General features: G+C 39.4%; 1 protein-coding gene across 3 annotated transcripts in view; it reads left to right on the forward strand.

Moving 5' to 3' along the window:
• Nucleotides 1-20,479, forward strand: part of LOC126190837 (neuroglian) — an 83,089-nt gene that overhangs the window by 3,620 nt on the left and 58,990 nt on the right. For all 3 annotated transcript variants that reach the window (XM_049931417.1, XM_049931415.1, XM_049931416.1), the window contains exons 3-6: nucleotides 9,404-9,533; nucleotides 12,908-13,023; nucleotides 13,737-13,930; nucleotides 19,595-19,734. In XM_049931417.1, coding sequence (XP_049787374.1) covers nucleotides 9,404-9,533; nucleotides 12,908-13,023; nucleotides 13,737-13,930; nucleotides 19,595-19,734 — 580 coding nt within the window. The remainder of the gene's footprint in view (nucleotides 1-9,403; nucleotides 9,534-12,907; nucleotides 13,024-13,736; nucleotides 13,931-19,594; nucleotides 19,735-20,479) is intronic.

Raw genomic sequence — 20,479 nt, forward strand, 5'->3', positions numbered from 1 at the left:
GCATTCTGGTCATGTTGTCACATCCCCTTCACTGTGGTGAGCACCGAAGCTTTACGATCATCGTCTGGGTCTTCAATTTTCTTGACCCTCCCATCATCAACCTGCACCTCTAGATGGTAATGGGGCTTCATACTAAGAGTGTAGATGACATCTCTGTGCTTTTGTCTTCTTGATGAAAGGTCATAAAATCCTTGACTACATATATGACGTCCAAGAAGTGACGAAAGATACAATATAGGAACTTTTTCAATAGTCTCAGTTTCTCCACAGGCTTAAAAATCTATACCAAGTCTAGTGGACTGTATCTCACTTGCCAATGCTTGTCATTAGCACTCTTTGCCTCTCTTGGGCATCCAAGGTCCATTTGCGAGCAAGCTGCCTTGCCTTTGTGATTCCGGTGATGAGGCATTATCATCTGTTTCAAATGGGAACAGTGTATCCAATGTTGTTTTGGCACCACAAATATGAAGCAGGAAGAGTGGTGTGAAGTCTGTAGTCTCTTGCTTCAGTTTGTTATATGCGAATGCCATAACAGGCGTTGTTGTACCCCAGCCTCTGTTCAACAACAATGGACACAGAGAACATGTCTTCCAGTATGGATGGCAGACAGGTTGTCATTCTGTGGAAGATGACACTACGTGAAATTACTTGTGACACTAATCTCAACTGAAAAACGTACCCATTATCAGAGATCACCAAAGGAGGTGCTCTGTGCTTTGAAATGATGTCTTTTTCAAGGAACTTTGCAATTTCTGGACCTGCAGTCGGCTTAGCTTTAGTGACAGTGTAGCAGGGTGATGTAGTCAGTGCAGCCAATTATCCATTGATACCTATTTGTTGATTATGCCACACTGCACACATCACAGCTTGTTGCTATATTCTTAACAGACAAATAATTGTAGTGAAGCAAATCTTTGGCACTAACATACAGGGTTATTACAAATGATTGAAGCGATTTCACAGCTCTACAATAACTTTATTATTTGAGATATTTTCACAATGCTTTGCACACACATACAAAAACTCAAAAAGTTTTTTTAGGCATTCACAAATGTTCGATATGTGCCCCTTTAGTGATTCGGCAGACATCAAGCCGATAATCAAGTTCCTCCCACACTCGGCGCAGCATGTCCCCATCAATGAGTTCGAAAGCATCATTGATGCGAGTTCGCAGTTCTGGCACGTTTCTTGGTAGAGGAGGTTTAAACACTGAATCTTTCACATAACCCCGCAGAAAGAAATCGCATGGGGTTAAGTCGGGAGAGCGTGGAGGCCGTGACATGAATTGCTGATCATGATCTCCACCACGACCGATCCATCGGTTTTCCAATCTCCTGTTTAAGAAATGCCGAACATCATGATGGAAGTGTGGTGGAGCACCATCCTGTTGAAAGATGAAGTCGGCGCTGTGGGTCTCCAGTTCTGGCATGAGCCAATTTTCCGCGGGCTACGCGTGAAACTTGCCCGCACGCGTTCAACCGTTTCTTCGCTCACTGCAGGCCGACCCGTTGATTTCCCCTTACAGAGGCATCCAGAAGCTTTAAACTGCGCATACCATCGCCGAATGGAGTTAGCAGTTCGTGGATCTTTGTTGAACTTCGTCCTGAAGTGTCGTTGCGCTGTTATGACTGACTGATGTGAGTGCATTTCCAGCACGACATACGCTTTCTCGGCTCCTGTCGCCATTTTGTCTCACTGCGCTCTCGAGCGCTCTGACAGCAGAAACCTGAAGTGCGGCTTCAGCCGAACAAAACTTTATGAGTTTTTCTACGTATCTGTAGTGTGTCGTGATCATATGTCAATGAATGGAGCTACAGTGAATTTATGAAATCGCTTCAATCATTTGTAATAGCCCTGTACTTTGCTGCTTTATTCCAGTCATTTAACATCCAAGCAGTGCATTTTAGATTAACTGTTACGTGTGCACAGGTGGGAGAGGGGGGTTAGTAGATCCTGATAAATAAGAAAATACATGGATGACACTCAAACGAAAAATGAATGGATTACATTAGAATACATTCAGGAGCAGTATGGCTGCATATAGCTGAAGGTAGTAAAGCTTGTAAAAGTGCAGAGGGTTGCAATTACCTGACTTCCTTGGTGAGTGGTGAGTTCCAGATTGAATATTTTGTTCTGCAGCAGCATGTGAAATGAAACTTCTGTGGAGTGTAGAAATTGGTGCTGAAAGTGAGCTTGAACATAGGGAATAGCTGTCATGGGCATCATTGTACCATTTGAATGGCAAAGGATTGCATACAAAAAGAAGATATTGGTTTCAGTTCTAATGCAACAAGTAGTTATAATGTGCTTGGAATTTTCCTTTATAAGAAATCTTTTCAGAGAACAGAACTCAATTTAGGCTTATTCTGGTTAATGATTTTACAGTCAGGTTTGAGAGAACATAGGGAGAAAAATGTAGAGGAAGGGGGAGACATGGGTGTACTGCTGTTTTGATGCCCTCCTCCAAAATTTGTGTAGATTTGCTGATGTTGCCTTGCTAAGAATGTCTTTGAGAGCAAAACTGAATATTTAATTTTGGCCAGCAAATGCGTTTTTCTTCATTTCCAGTTAGTGCTGATAATGCTTTCTTACGTCCTCTAAATGTAAAAAAATTAAAATTTGTGGTTGGTAATACCGAGTACAGTTATCAGAGCTCAGTTGCGAATAACAAAAATATATTTTACTCAGGACTGCCTTGTTTGGGCCCTTTATGGGATTGTAGAACAATAGTGTTTGTGGAATTATGTATTTCAGTTGCTTGCTTAATATTAATAAGCTAAAGAATATATTATATGTGTCTTGTTAAGTTAATCACCTAATGTACACAACAGCACATACATGTAGAGAAGTTATAAAATTGTTATATGATCTATCCACATGACAAAAAGTCTTCAACCAGTGGACATAGACGATGCCCCTCTTAGAAAATGGAAATGAAATTGTTACAATGCCAAAATAGTTTCATTTATCATTTTTGAAGGAAGTAATTTTCTAAGGCGGTGTGTGTGTGTGTGTGTGTGTGTGTGTGTGTGTGTGTGTGTGTGTTGGCATTGACAAGATATGCTTTTATGGAGGATGAGTGATGGGAAAGATTGAATACCAGATATTCTTCTCATTCCTATTTAATTCGTAAATGCTTTAGCACCCATACAATTTGAGAGTTCTTTATCTGCTTTAATTTTTGACATATTAACTCCATATTTTCTTGATTTTTGGTATCTTTTATCTGGATTTACAAATAATCTTGAAGCATTTTCTCCAGTGGTTATTGTCACTATTCAATGTTGCTGAACAGGTGAATAAGTTTAACTTCATCCATATCGCTGTGTGATTTTGGGCATGCATTCAGTCTGCTGCAGAAGTTTGTTGGAACATATTTTTCTGTGTCAAGTGGGCTAATTTGTAAATAGTTGTTCGTACAGCTCAGAAAAAATAAACAGCATAGTCTGTATGCATTCAGACAAAGGAAGAAAAGACCTCATCTATGTAGTATCAGATTGTATTAAATTTAGCATACATTTGAATTCAGGGAAATGTAAAAATCCTTTCTTTCTCGCAAAAAAAAAAAAAAAAAAAAAAAAAAAAAAAATCTTGTCCTGAAGATATGGGCCAAAGATGGAGCCTTGGGTGATATTTTTGTCACATGCATAAAACATTAAAATGCTCTGTTTATTGAATGTTTTGTTGCTCTTTTGTTTTGAAAGATACTTTTCTGATTAAGGTTATACCCTCAGTTATTCTGTGCATCATGCATCAGTGGGAGACAGAATGGCTGCAGTTGCTCAAATTGACCACAATGGCATGGCGAACTTCATGTCAGCCTTGCCACTGGAAGGAGGTTCTACTAACTAGGCTGCGAATCGGACATAGCCTTCTAACACATGGCTTCCTCCTCCGGCAGTTTAAAGTTTGGGGCGTACCACTTTCAGTGCAGCATATCGTGGCAATGTGTGCCCTATTTACTAATATTAGGGAGCTCTCAGTCTCAATGGAGATCTGCCCACCATCCTCACAGATGCTGATTCCAGTGCTACAAGAGTAGTGAAATTTAGTGAGCTATCATGCCTCATCCCTAAACTGGTGGGGAAGGGAGGCAGACTTTACTACTTTATAAACTGCTCCTCATGTGGAGACAGCCTTCTTCTCCACCCATGAGATTAGCATGCTGACTTTTCGTCAGGGGGCTGATGACCGTGATGTCAAATGCCCCTCACCTCAAACCATCATCATCAGTTATTTTGCTGCACCATTCCAATTTTTTAATGGAGTTCAGTCCTCCCCCTGTCCACATCCACACAAAAAATGCCAGTCCCAAAAATTGATTCGTTTTACTTCTGATCAGTTTTGTTCAGTACAGAATTTCCTGAAAAGGTGAAATCCCACTTTTAAGTTTAACAAGTTTTACAAACAACTGAAAATTTTTGTCACACATTAAACCAGTTTCTGTTGTCTTATTCTCATGTATTGGACTCATGAAATCAAGGTCTAGTCTTTTTTGAAACAGTGTTTTAATACTTCTTAAAGATAGGCTACCTAATAGAGACGTATTTCAAACATACAAGAAGCTTTCAAAATGTATAAATATACAGGTTCCAAACAATAGCATTGTAGTGCACTACACTTATAACAGTAATGAGCAGACCACTGAATTTCATGTTTTCTCAGCTGAGTTGGTATCTTCCTTTGCTAATAAATGCTATTGAACTGGGGTACCAACTATCTTTAAAATATCGCAGATTGTAAATGATATTATTAATACAAATATATCCAACAGTATGTCAAGGCTTGAAATAAGTTCTTTAAAGTTCCCACACCAGTTTCAAAATTTCTGCAACACACAGATATGTAGATATCTCTAGGCGGATATGGAACAACCCACTTAGACGAGTGTGTAAAATTTTGATCTTCCAACTGATATGTTAAATATTGAATCTTATACATCACAACAGTTTCTTTAATATTGTAGGCCATGTTTTTTTTTTCTTTCCCATTTTCACCACTATTCTTCAGCAATGGTGTCTCTTTTGTGAGAACAGCCTCATATATCTTCCATATAAAATGACTGTGTCATATGAACATGTACTTTGTGAGCAAGATGACCATGATATGGATCTGGTTTTCCAACTGCTCCTTTTGCAGTCCTCACATTTCTTGCATTGTCAGCATCATGTATTTTGATGACAATGGAATGTGGAGGAAAACAATTTTCTTTGAAAGGTTTATGGGATCACTCCAGGGCTGCTTTAAGGCCCAAGTGACACAAGCCACTGCTTGGGGTGCCAAGCTGAAAGGGGCGCCACAGACAACTGTAAAATTTCTATAGAGGAGTTACCACAGCTAGCAGTGGTCGTTTCGGGTGCTAAGTCGCTGTTGCAGGATTTTTTTTTAAACCAGCCCTGGATAACTGGACAATTAACAATTTCCAAATTTCTTTTATCATTTTTACTCTACGACACTGGTCCAAGAGCTGCTTAAGAAAATTATAATAAAATAACAGTAGATACATATCCAGTTGGAACCTCGCATAGTGAGCATAATTCGTTTCAGAATCTTTCTCGTAGTGTGGAACACAAATTAAGTGAAACAATTTATCCTATATAAATAAATGTAAAATAAGATAATTCATTCCATGCAGAAAAGGTACTAAAAGTTTTATCTTATTTGTGCCATTTATTCAAAGAAAATTATACATGCACTATTATGTACTTTATTATTCATAATATGTAAATAATTCTTTTTTAATTAGGAAGCTACCTATAGTAGCTTCACAGCATTATGTGACACAGCATTATCGTCAAATAAATTTGTACCGACCATAGTCATTGCTTTATTGGGGTAATGATTTTCAGTGATTATGCAACCAATTCCCATTCTTTCAGCATTTCTCTTATTGCACTGGAAGATAGCTGCTTTACTGTTACTGCTTCCTCCTCCTCTTCCTCCTCCTCCTCTTCTTCTCCACAACTTCCTACTGTGAGAAACTCTGCATCTCCATAAGCTCTTTGGTGGTCATTTGTTGGCTTTTATCTCCCACAAGCTCGTCAATCTCATTGTTATCCACTTCTAGTTCCATGCTCTTGGCCAAAGACAAAATCTCTTTCACTACTGGCTCCACAGGTACTTATTCAAATGCCTCAGAGTCAAATTCGACAACGCAGTCCAGCCAAAGCTGCTTCCAAGCAGAAGTGAGAGTACTCTTGGTAACCCCCTTCCCTCACCATATCTATCATCGTGATGCAGGCAACAATGTTGAAGTGAAATTTCCCAAACTCTATGAGAGTGAGATTGGTTGCCTCAGTCAACTCAAAGCAATGCTCAAAGAATGCCTTAGTGTAGAGCTTCTTAAAGTTAGAAGTAATCTGCTAATCCATAGGCTGGAGTAACAGAATGGTGTTGGGACGTAGAAATTGGATCTTGATGAATTGACATTCTTCAAGGAAGTGGTCTTGTAGTCCAGGAGAATAGGCAGGAGCGTTGTCCATAACAAGCAAGACATGGAGTGGCAGATTCATCTCAGACAAATATTTTTTCACCAAAGGACCAAATACTTCATTGATTCAATCACAAAAAAGATCATGTGTCACTCAAACCTTGTTGCTGGACCTCCACATCACATTTAACCTGCTCTTCTGGACTTTACATTTCTTGAAGGCTCATGGAGTTTCTGAATGGTACACAAGCAGTGGTTTAATTTTCAAGTCGCCACCTGCATTGGCATGGAATAGCAGTATGCTATGGTCTTTCTTTGGCTTGTGACCAGGCATTGCATTCTCCTCTGTTGTTATAAAGGTACACTTTGGCATCTTTTTCCAGAATAGACCCATCTCATCACAATTAAAAACCTGATGCAGCAGATAACCCTCAGAATCTATGAGCATCTTGAAGTTGCTTATGAAGTTCTCTGCTACTTTTGTGTTGGAGCTTATTGTATCGCCATGCCACACAACACTGTGGATGCCGATTCTTCTCTTAAACTTGTCAAACCACCCACAGCTACCCTCAAACACTTCTTCGGTCACTGATGATCCTGGCATCTTCTTAACAAGTTCGGCTGAAATCATTCTCCCCTTCTCACAAATGAAGTTCTCATTAATGGCGTCACCTTGCAGTTGCTTTTCTTTTATACATATAAGGAGCAACCTTTTGACATCATCCAGAATACGAAACCATTGCTTAGATACTCTTGTCACTCTCTTTGATGCACCTATCTCCTTAGTCTTGTCCTTGAGAATAATGCAAGTAGTTGATGTAGACCAATTGTGCGTGCTAAATCAGCAAAGCTTTCATCATGTTTGCATTTTTCAGTAATTTTACATTTCATTTCTAAGGTCATTTTCTTTCTCATATGGTTGTCGTCTTGCGGCTTTTATCTTTGGAGACATTTCTAAGAAAGTTATTAAAATTTGCACACAGAAATCACTGTGTGAACACAACTTTAGAAAAATGTGTGATAATAAGCTGCACTAAGATGGTAGCAGAAAGAGTGCTAAACCCGGACTGCAGTACATACTTAAGACATTGTTCTTATGCTGCTGCCGACACTGAAAGGTATTCATATTGCTGAACATTTCCCCCACTGTGCACGAATGGCTGGCAATGTCACGCTAAATCGTTGTCACTCGTTATGTGTGATCATTGCTTATGAAGCGAGTCATTTTTTACAATTGTTTTGCATGTTATGCTAGTTGCGCTTTATGGGAGGTGCTTGTTAAGCGATGTTCCACTGTATTTACAAACCCAGGGTGTAATTTTAATCAGGAAAAAGTCATCTTTCAAATAAAATATAATGCATTGTAATATTCTGAACTCTTTCAGACATAGAATGTGGTAACATTTTACCAAAAATTGCACATGAAATTTTTCAATTGAGGTGCCAACATTTTGTGGCTGTATCTTGGGCCATGAATTTTTTGACAAAACAAAAAAAATTGCAGTTATTATTGGTTTCTATGTCTTAAGTTTACTGCAATGAATTAGAGTACTTTACACCAGGCGTGTTTTGCTTAGGTGTGTTTTGCTTTTATTTACAAAGTATCTTCTGTAGTCATTCTGGAAATATGGGTACATGATACTGGTCGTTTTTACATTTTGGTTTTTACAGATTAAAAACAGTGTTTCTTTATGAAGCTGGTGTGCAATTTACTTGTGGTGTTTCAGCCTTTTGTTCACATATTCTGCAAATGACAGCTTTTCGTTCATTTTTAGCAAAGGCTGAGGTTGAAAAAAAGCTTGTACTCACATTTGGCAATTTTTCACTGTTTTTGGAAAGTATTTTTTCTTATATTACATTGGCATTTTTTCCAGATCACATTCCTTTAGAAATATAATTGCAGTTACAGTACATATATTCCTCATTCAGCACAGTGTTAATCTTAGTACATTTATTTTACTGGATAGTTGTGAGTATTGCCAACCTTTGACAGGAATTTGTTTGTACGTGTGTGTGTGTGTGTGTGTGTGTGTGTGTGTGTGTGTGTGTGTGTGTGGAGGGGGGGGAGGGGTTTCTTGTGCTGAGTGTGAAACATATGTAAGTGCAGTTCTGTTTCTAAAGTGAGGGGAAATGGAAATAACACCAGTGCTCAGAATGATCACACAAGATGGATTGTAACAGCTGCTGCAGAAAGTGGCTGCACAAACAAACATAAAAAACAAACGTTTCTTACTTTGTCCTGAAGTTTGTAAAATTCTCCTTCCGAATCTGTACGCTGCAAGCCAGTTTGCAGTTTTAGGCAAGAATATCTGACAGTCTGAAGAAGTGTCCCCTTTTGGAATTGACGTGTTCTGTACCAAACAAACCTGTACACAGCAACACATCTAAATGATTCCATATACACGTAACATTCATCTAGTGTAATGTATATATTCTGCTAAACTAGGCTCAGGAGTCAGAAACTGCAAGTAAATGTTTTTAATCTCTGAACTCCTTATTTAAATAGGTTTTCATTGGGAAATTGAAGACCTCATAAGGAATCTTAAAAATTTCACTGTGAAAACAAGTTACACCATAATTTAAAAGATTTCTTTTGTTCTCAGATATTAGGTAAGTAAATGACAAATGGATTTTACTAGAAGACAGTTGCCCAACACATATGCATGTTGTCATAAACAGCAGTTGAGAAAAGGATATTCTTTTCTATGACCAGATGTTTTTAGAAACATAGCATATAAAGCAAGAAGTTATATTTTTTCCAATTGGAATTTCACTGCCTAGCTATTTTCGTGATCACAAAAAAAAAAGTATGCGTTTTCATCCTCTTAGACAGTGCAAATACATAATGAAAACAGTGACAAAAATGTTGAGTTTAAAGTGTTAAAAAATTATAATGCATCTATTTACTGTTGTTTTAAATTAAGTATTAACACAATAAATACATTTAACATGGTAAACTGTATTTTATTCCAGTCCAGTCCCCACCACAAATCATTAAACAGCCACCAACAGATGAGCTACTATTTCAGGTAGCTCAACAACAAAATGAAAATGATAAGCCTTTCATCATAGAGTGTGAAGCTGAAGGTGAACCAGCACCTAAGTAAGTCTGCACATTGTACTTTCCACTTTTGTCTCTTTCGTTTCCTTCCCTTCCCATCCTTCATCCATCCTTTTGTGTTAAACCTACCTGTAGCCATATTGTATGATACAAGTATTTCACACAAGATGAGTGACAATTTCATCCCTTGGTTGTAAATACCAACGTTCATAACTAATTCTAGATATATCAAAAAGAATCACCCGATTTAAAAAATCATAACTATTATGTTATTTGAGAAATGTGCGTGAACGATGTAGTGTTGGAAAAAGCAAACATGGTTCCCACTAGGCAGCAGCACTGTGTGCCCACTCAGTTCTAGTAAAAATGGTGTCAGGACAACAGAAAACATTTCATGTTCTTCATTTTGCGCAGTGTGGGTCAGTAATAACTTTCAGCATGACTTTCATACTAGGCATGGTGGGATCCTCCTACAGTACAGAGCATTAAACGATGGCATGAACAATTCTGAGAAACAGGTTGTTTGTGTAAAGGCAAATCACCGAACCATCCCCAAGTGTCTGACGCAGACGTCGAACGCATCTGACATAGTTTCACAAGGACTCTGCAGAAATCCGGTCGTAGTGTAGCTTGACACCTACACATGCCCCCCGATGTCTGTCTGTGTTGACGTTTACAGATCAAATCATACAAAATTCAGCTATTGCAAGCTCTTCATGAAGGTGACAAACAACAACGTGTGGAGTTCTGTAAGTTCATTCTTGGCAAGATGGAGGATGATAGTTTTCTTCCGTGCTTAGCGTTTAGTGACCAGGCAACATTCCATTTAAAGGTAAAGGTGAACCGTCATAATGTGAGAATATGGGGTACGGAACAATCACTTGAAGTTGTACAACATGAGGGACTTTCCAAAATTTAATGCGTTTTGTGCAGTTTCAGCAGAAAAGGTGTGTGGTCCATTTTTCTTTGCCGACAACACATTTCTGGATACACTTGAGAACTTTCTTTTTCTGAGACTGATTCAAACTACTTCATTTACCGACAGTATGGAAGTGCAGGAATTTTTAAATCAAACGATTATTGAACGATGGATTGGTCACACTGGACCAAATTATTCACCCCTACATTGCTGACCTGCAAGGTCACCAGACCTGACTGTATGTGATTATTTTTTGTGGGAGTTTACCAAAGACTCTGTTTATGTCCCTCTGTTACCAACAACAATGAATGAATGAACTGAGACATCACATAACGGCAGCTGTGAAAGCTGTAGGCCTAACTCAAGACATGCTCGCTGCAGTGTGGGAACAATTTGAATACCGCGTCGAATATGCCATGTATCTCAAGGGGGCCATATTGAATACATATGAAGAGGTACAGGGGGTGGGGGGGAGATTGTATATGTTTATTAGTTTCAGAAATATAGTCGTGCCAAATTGGATGATTCTTTTTGATATACCCCTGTATTGTCAGGTATACATAGTTCATTTAACACTATTACTGTAGTACATGTATTTCAGTAATAACAGAATTGTTGGAAAATCAGTATTATTTTGTAGTTTCATGTGGTTTTTCTCTTTCATCACTCAGCATTGATAAGACTGTACATTCTCCCTATAGTGCTTTGCAAATTTATTTGTTTGAAACAGTATGAACAAGGTTTGTAGCATCGATGTGTGTGATTTGTGAGGAAATGCAAATATAAAGTGAAGCCCCCAGAAGAGGAGGAGTAAGCAAAATGAAACTTCACAGGTTGAGAGGGTATGTGATGTTATTTGAATGCTTACAATATCGAGTTAAATTTATAAAGAACTTGGCAGTATGAGCTTACTTATTGCTATGATGATGCACCCCATGACCTGGATGCATGCACTAATTCGGTTGGGAATGGTGCCATAAAAGCTTTTGTAACCTTTCCTGAGGTAGGCTGGCCCACAACTTTTGTAACTGGTCATTGATATCCTGGCTACAGGCAGTGAGATGGAGTTGACGACTGAGCAAGCCCCACACGCTCGGTCTGGGGATCTTGCTGTCAATGGGAATTCCTCATTATCATGCAGACATTTCAGAGAGGCCGTCCCCTGAATGAAAAGGCATTGCCCTGTTGAAAAATAGCACCATCATACAGTCACAAGAGGGGTAGGGTAGCACATGAGGATGCAGAATGTCTCTGACATACTATTGCACTGACAGAGCTCTGTTGTTCTATACCAGCTGTGCCCAAAAGTTGTGCCTGATTGCTCCCCACACTATGATACCGTGAGTAACACTGCTGTTTGTCTCCCAAACAGTAGAAGAAAATGACCTGTCCTTAGGTCGCTACCATACTCCCAGATGTTGGTCATCCAAGGTAGAGCAGAACAGTGTTTCATCGCTGAACACAATGTGATGCCATCCATCAGCAATCACTGCTTCCTTGTCATGGTACCATTCCAAAGACAGCAGTTTGTGTTTTTGTGTTAACTGTAGCTTCCGCATGGGATAATAGTAGCCTCCACACAGTTGCTGGTTTCCTACCAATGACGTGGGATGATACAGAATGTTGCGAAGAGTCCAGTACTTGTTTTCGTATGGCAATTGCCGAGGTGAAGGAGTTTACAATGTGCCTGTTCCACAATATGGTATTCCTCCCTTGTAGCTAACTGGAACTTTGACAGGGAGTATGCCTGCTCTTATATTTCCATTCAGGCCAACACTAGACCACTGTCACATCAGAGTGTCCCACAACTGTGAATATTGCACGATTCTACCAGCCAGCCAAATGAAGACCCACAATAAAACTGCTTTCAAATTCTGCCAGGTGCTGATAACGCTGTCTCGCTTGAGTACACAGTGTCTGATTGTCTTTCAGTGGTTACTAAATATCTGACATCATTCACACCCATTATGTAACCAGACCTGATAACAGCACTCTGGTTGCCATTCTATCACAGAGTGTTGCAACTCTTAAATAATTTACATACCTGCCAGTGGTGTGAGTTGGTGGGTGTGTATGTGCGTACGCATGTGCGAAGTTACATAAAAATTGATATTATCTTCTGAGAGCCTTGCTTTCTTTGTCATGGAGTGCTCATTGGTTTCCATAAACAGTAATATATAGAATAGTTTTATCTACAAGAGTCTGGAAATTGTGCATTGTTCCTAGAAAAAAATTATTTTGAGTACTGTAAAAATAAGTTATGTAGTCTTGGAGCAACAACATTTTGCAACGAAACTGAATTATCCATCTTACACAGACATAGAAAATACATTAAGATTGTAAGTTTATTTTTAGAGACATGTTACTCTGAAAGTATCGACCAGTAGATTGAGTAATCCATTTGGTGAACAATATATACTAAGAAACTGGCAAGACAGTTTTCTCATTATTTAATTGAAATTAAAATACTATTTATGTGATGATCAACACTTTATAGGTATCGATGGATCAAGAATGGAAAACATTTCAACTGGCAGGCTTATGATAATAGAATCTCACAGCAGCCTGGAAGGGGCACCCTGGTTATAACATCACCCAGAGATGAAGATCTAGGTATGTGTGTTGTGTATGTACTTGTTGAATTGGGTACATTAACATGGCTGTCAGGAATGTGTTGCTTAGTATTTTGATATTTTCGTCAAAGTAGAATTATGTCTTCAGTGATGACCAAAACAAAGTTTTCATATGATACTGGAAATCACATAAATACCTCATGTGATCAGCATCTGTTCCAAATAATCTTTATCAAGAAACAAAGTAGCAAACATTGTCACAGTTTTCAGAGAAAAGGCTTTAAGAAGAAACCTCAGTTATACCAAGGTTAATACATATACTCTCTCCAGAAAATAATGGAGAATTTGTGCCAGTAAGGTAGGCAAATTTGATGGATGTGCAGACTTTTTGTCTCTACATGAACAAAGCTTTTTGTTCCCTTTTGTAGTTCATTCTGTTATTTCTGCATGAGAAAAAAACATGTAGTACTTTCCTATGCAAACATTCTACATGTCATAATTTTTGTATCTTCTGTGTTAATAATATCTGTACAAGTTACATGTCATTTTACTTACTTTTGTGACATGCAGTGGACACTGATGGTGACCAAAGAAGCCAAAAGCTGGTTCATGACCAAATAAATATAATTTTTAGGACATTAGGCAGTGTGAAGATAATTTAAATTTGTGGTGTGTTGGCTATAAGTCAAATTTTAAAATTATAATTGCAGAGTCATTGCTATGTATGTTTTATCTCATCTCATCTGAATACAGGTCAGTATCAGTGCTTCGCTGAGAATGAATGGGGCACAGCTACATCAAACTCAGTTTTTGTGCGGAAAGCAGAGCTTAATTCTTTTAAAGATGAGCCACCAATTTCTGTTACTGCTCAGGAGGGAGACCCTTTTAAACTCACCTGCCATCCTCCTGATGGATGGCCAAAACCAAATGTATATTGGCTGATACAGGTGTGTTTGCATTCCAGAAATTTTTTATACAACATACTAAAGTCTTACAAATACGTATTTTTAATGAAAATGACACAAGTCAGATGCTTATGATCCAATGTGTAATTTTGTAATGATTTTGTTTTAATGGACCAAAACTGTGATAATCTTTTTACATATGTTTGCCATAGTTTATTTCTCAATTACTTCTTGTTTGTGCTTATGATTTCTAGGCAATGATAATTTTACTTGTATTATTCCTAATCTTTCTCCTTTTGCTGCCACGATAATTTAAAATGGGCTCTTTCTCGCTGTGTATTTGTTATTTTCAGTTCTCCATTATTTGAGGAAATGCTTGTTATTTCAAAAACTGCTGAGCTCTTTATGCCAGTTTTGGTTGTGTCAGCTTACTTCTACCTTTGTATGGTCTGCATTGATTTTTATCATTCTCCATTTCAGATTTTTATGTGTATTATAATAACTGAAATTTTTAAGGTAATAGGTCCTACAATGTGAAATAAGTAACTGCAATAAAGGAAATTCCAGGTAGGAATGTCAACAGTGTAGAAAAAGATAGATTGCTACTTACCGTAAAGATGACATGTCAGGTTGCAGACAGGCACGATTAGAAGACAGTGAAATGTACCTTTCGGCCAAAGCCTTTGTTAGTAAGGAGAGGACACACACACACACACACACACACACACACACACACACGAGCAAGCAAGCAAGCATGCATGCACACCTTACGCACGCATGACCGCCAACTCCATCATCTCAGGCGTTAATGCAGCGTCATGTAAGATGCAAGCAGCAATCTGGAATGGGAGAGGAAGGGGAAGGGAAAGGGATAGTGATAGTGATAGTAGTGTACGGGTGGGGGGGACAGACAAATGCTGTCCGATAAGAGTGCGTAGGGACCAGACTCAACAGGTGCAGCAACAGGAAGTTGTGAGGCAGAGAGGTGGGGAAAAAAGGAACAAAAAAAGGAGAGGAACGGGGAGAGATGAGCGGATACAGTGACGAAGGGCTACAAATAAACAGGATGGGAGATGAGAATGGGGAGGAGAAGATAGGACATAGGAGGTGGAAACTGTTGGGTGGAGGGTATGGGGACAGTATGTTACATTATCATCATAGGTTGAGGCCAGGATAATTACATGAGTGGAGAATGGTTGTAAGGATAACTCCCATCCGTGCAGCTCAGAAAAGCTGATGATGGAGCGAAGGATCCAGATAGCTAGGGTAGTGAAGCAGCCATTGAAATCAAGCATGTTAGTTCAATTGCATGTTGTCCCACAGGATGGTCTACTGTGCTCTTGGCCACAGTTTAGCAGTGGCTGTTCATCCTGATGGACAGCTGGGTGCTAGTCATACCAACGTAAAAAGCTGTGCAATGATTGCAGCAGAGCTGGTAAATGACATGGCTGCTGTAAAAGGTGGCTCGGCCCCTTATGGGGTAGGATGAACCAGTACTGGAATAGGAAGTGCTGGGTGGGTGGATTGAGCAGGTTTTGCACCTGGGTCTTGCACATGGATATAATGCTTGTGGCAAGGGATTTCTGATTGGAGTGGCATAGGGATGGATTAGGATGTTGTGGAGGTTGGGTGGGTGATGGAACACCACTTTAGGAGAGGTGGGAAGTATCTCGGATAGGATGTCCCTCATTTCAGGGCACAGTGATGGGTAACCAAATCCATGGCGAAGGATGTGGTTCAGTTGTTCCAGTTCGGGGTGGTACTGGGTGCCGAAGGGGTACTCCTTTGTGGCTAGTTTATGGGGGTGGTGGGAGGCTTGCGGTTGTGAGGGCCAATGGCACAGGAGATCTGTTTGTGGACTAAGTCTGGGAGATAGTTCCTGTCAGGAAGGCCTTGGTGGGACACTTGGCATATTGAGCAAGGGAGTTTTTGTCACTGCAGATATACCGTCCCCAGATACCCAGGCTATAAGGGAGGGATTTTTTTTGGCGAAAGGGATGACAGCTGTCAAAATGCAGGTACATTTGGTAGGTTTAATGTGGACAGAGGTGTGGATGGAGCCATCAGAGAAGAGAATGTAAACATCTAGGAAGGTGGCATGCCAGATTGAGGAGGACCAAGTGAAGCAGATGGGAGAGAAGTTGTTGAGGTTGTCAAGGAACAAAGACAGACAATAGAAATTATAATTATCCTCCCAAGTAAAATGTGTGAGGTAAGTTACTGATCAATTTCTTTCCCCCAAAATTTCTTGCTCACTCAACAGACATGATGTATTTTAGCAGAATTACAGCAGAATGCGAATCCTAACTAGAACAAACATGAAATTATGTCAATGCGATCATATTGAGTCGGCCATTCATGACAGCAGCTGTTACTTTCGCTAATATTTCTTTTGAAATAATTCTAGAAATTGACAACAGAAGGCAGCACCAGTTAAGGGGTAGGTCACGAGATCTTTGTACATTGTTCTCATACAAAATGAGTCTAGTTTTCAAGTGATAGGTGGTTCACACATCGAGAAAATTGTGACATGATCTGTACTTGGGCAAGGTCTTTTTAACACAGAGTTGCAGCCCGGCTTGCTGTCCAAAGTGATAACATGAAATCAAAATTTAAAGCTTCACATTTCCTTCACTAGCCTCTATTGCCACACCATACTGTTCAACTGACTGGATAGATGCCTTAAATCCATTTAGTGATTTTATATAGGACCAGGATTTTCTCGGGTTCTCTGCAAGATGTTTGATAAGGTATGACGCTGGTAGTAGTTATATTGATCTTTTTACAGAAGTGTGAATCTCTACTAACTTTTGCCTTTGTCATTTGTGCCTTCTGTTTTGAACCGAGAGAGCATCTTCCGAATTTCTGTCTGTAATCCACTTGCTCGGCAGGTAGTTCACCAGAATGTGATTTACAATCCCTTTAAATGTCACCCATAATTCCTCTACATCCATTATAGTGGAACTAAATCGTGTCCATTCATTGGTTAAGTGGGATGCTAACAACTGCCTACCTGCTCTCTCTAGTAAACATACTCATCTCTTGTATTATTAACTTTGGTAAATAATGTCACTGTTATATCTTTATCACTAATCTTTGTCTTTATATACATTGTCGATAAGGTCAGGCCTGTGTAGCTACAAGTTCTAAAATATTTTCATAGTGTGTGGGCTCTCAAACTAGATGCCCAAGACATCTTTTAGGAAAACATGTCCAAAAGTACTTACCAAGACAGCCTGTCTGTACCCGCTGCAATGAATCCATAGAGATACCAGTCTATAGTTAAAGTTGTCTCAATCTAATATTGCTTGATCTGGGTATTTCTGCACTACTGAGTGTAGATTTCCTTTGAATGACTCTGAAACTGTCATGGTGGAATTGGATGGGCAGTAAAACTATCCAGTAATTAACTTAATTTCAGCTAGACCTGTTGTACATGTCCAGATAACTCCACAGTCACACTCATATTTTTGTTGCTACAATGAATACTCTCTCTCCTATGGCCTCTCGTCTTTTCCCCTGACATAATTCAGTGACACACTAAATATTTCAGAGATTTCTACTTTGAGTTTTAGCCAGCCCTCAATCCCAAAATAATTTGAGTCTGACAAATTTCCTAAAGGGCAGTAAATTTGGGAACATTGTTACTAATACTTCAGCAATTTACTGACAAAAGTTTGACTGTTGAAGGGTCTTTAGTCTGAACATGGCCTGATTTCACTATGTGCTTGTCAGCTGGAGAGTGTTAATCAAAATGCCTCAAATTATTCATGAAATTACCTCAAATTAGTGGTTAGTCTAAAAAAAAAGAAACCATGTGCACTCCAGAAGTACTCTGCTACCTGAGTAGCTGCTTCCTTTGTGTAGTGGACCCTATCCTGTTAGGAGGGGTCCTACAAATCTCCACCCAGTAAAGCAGATCCAGAGAACTGCAACCAAGACTGCCACAGATTCAGGGAAGCCTTCGGGTGGGACACTACACTCGGCTCCAAATGCCACAACTTGTAGATAGCTGCACGCTGTATGCTCGTAGCTGCACAATTGGGATGAGGCCCCTCCAGCAGACATACTAAGTGCCCTTGGGATTTCTTTCCGGTCCTGAATGTTATTTACTTAAGGAGCTCCATAACACACCTAAAGTTGGAGTGCCAAATAACTAGCAAATCCCTCCTCCTGTTTACCTGCTTGGACCTTGCTGAAGGAGCGGCCACTTGACCCCTCAGAGGGTGAATGAGTGAGGCCAGACAGCCAACCTCCACATTGACCCTCGGCCTCGAGTGATGCGAACATGTTACCACCCACCACTCACCCTGCTGTGAGGGCAGATGCACCGTGTTGGTACATTGAAAGGTGCCCCAGCAGCAGTTACTGTGAGCAAAACAAGCGACACTTGAGATGATCCGTGCAGTGTGAAAAATTCTCCGCTATTGCTACACCCCAAGGGAGCACTCTAAAGATGGTTGACTGTAGCCAAAAGCACCTTCAGCTGTTCAAGAACTGTAACAAGTCGTCCTGCATCCTCACGCAGCATGCACATATCCTATCCATCCCAGCACAACTAATTTAAAAATTAAACCATAAAAGCATACAGAGAAACCTAAATAAGCAATTTGTTGACCTCCTGATATGTCATCAATGTAGACTGATGCCTTATTGAGTTGTGCAGCTGGCTGTTCAAAAGAAGTTACAACTGTGTTACAGATTGATTGGATCTACATTTTACAGTTACAAAAATGCAAGATTACACCTGTTAAATAGAAAAACACACATGAAATTTAAGAATTAAACTACGGAGAAAAATCAGAAAAAGCTAAATAAGCAACATGCTGCTCTGCTGGAGAGTAATGGGCAACAGCTGAAACCTGCACGGTTTTAAGGTGTCCTGGCTGACTACATTATGCCAGCTCTGCAATTCCAGATGGAGTAAGGGGTTGTGTTATGCAGAGGGTAAGAGAAGAGGAGCGGGAGGCACCATTAGCAAAGAGTGACTGACACTTGGGAGGGAGAAGCGGAGGGTGCACAGGATAGGAATGTGACATTGACTTCTGGCCATGGGCACAGGGGAGTTGTGCACATCACACAGTGCACATGAAGGAGTGGATCGGGAGAGGGAAATATAATACAGGAAGGAGGTGACTGCGGAGAGAAGGGTATGAATGTAAGAAGAATTAAATTAAGCTCGTGGGGCAGGGCTGGAAGTAGGTGTGAGCAAGGGATAACAGAGATAGTGGCCTGGAGGATTGTGGGATTGAAGGATGTGCCCATGAAATATGTGAAATGTTATGTGTAAAAACAATGTAGTCAGGTCTTCCAGTCTCCATTTGTGTCAGCAATTTTAATCTGCTTTGGGATAGCAGCTATATCAGTTCTGCTGCATCACTCATTTGTGCAGGTCTTTTTTTACTTTTCCTTTGCAAATACCTGCCTGGTGATGGGTTAACAGTTTTTACTTATTATGTGGGCATTTATTGGTACACTTATGTTTTTGAGATGTGTTTAATATATAAAACAACAATAAAGATAAAAATTATGTGTGAGGTGCATGATGTAGCATTTTTAATTAGTTTCTTCTGAAAATTCATGTAAATTCTTTGTGGCATGTGATGGCAGGAAAAAAGTCTGACCTGAATAGAAATTGGTTTGTTTGGACTTGCATTTGCAGTCAAATGATTATTTATTACATGTAATTTTTCTTTTTTCCTTTAGAATAATGATGGTGGTATTAAAAGCATCAATAACTCTCGTATGACTCTTGACCCAGAAGGAAACCTGTGGTTTTCAAATGTGACACGTCAGGATGCAAGTGATGACTTCATGTATGCTTGTGCTGCAACATCATTTTTCAGGTGAGTTTTCTTCAAAATGATTGTCAGTATGCTGTTCAAAGCATGGACCATTTACTGTCAGCAAACAAATGGACTTGGTTCCTGACTGAACCAACTGAAGTGTGATTTAAGTGGTAACTGAATTGATGACATGACAAAGTACAGCTATGTTCAAGTCTAATGTTGTTCATTCTGTTTCACTCTATCAGTAGGAAACCAGTGGTGGAAAATGTCTTCAGGGACAGGCTTCACCGTATGTTGCTCATGTCATTAACAGCATGGAGAGAGGTTTAATAATTAAATGTGGAAGCTCTACATAGATTGACAATGTGAAAGGTACAGTAGCAGGACAATTATGCTGAGGATAGCGTAATTTGTAAATGTGTACCCAAGTAAAAGAAGCAAATGCTCACAGCAAGTATTGTTAGTCCTGTGAGAAAGGCAGCATGTTCTGCTATACTAAGAAAATTTGATGTAATACTATGAAAAAAAAGAGATTTTGTCAAACAGAAATGCCATCAAAAAATAAGCAAGAAAATAATAGAAAAATATTTCTGTTTTAAGAATTTGGTTTTAAGACAACAGAGTAAATGAGTGATCACAGGTGAAGTACAAGTTGCAGTGAAGAAGGCATGCTACATCAAGAGTTCCAGAAAAATATGGAACAACTGAATTTATGGGGCAATAAATATGTTTAGACAAGGATGAGTTTACCGCATCAAACAGTTAATAACTACTAAGTGTGCGCATTGATGAAGAAAATGTG

The sequence above is a fragment of the Schistocerca cancellata genome, chromosome 6, assembly GCF_023864275.1.
Source record: "Schistocerca cancellata isolate TAMUIC-IGC-003103 chromosome 6, iqSchCanc2.1, whole genome shotgun sequence".
In the NCBI taxonomy this organism is placed as follows: domain Eukaryota; kingdom Metazoa; phylum Arthropoda; class Insecta; order Orthoptera; family Acrididae; genus Schistocerca; species Schistocerca cancellata.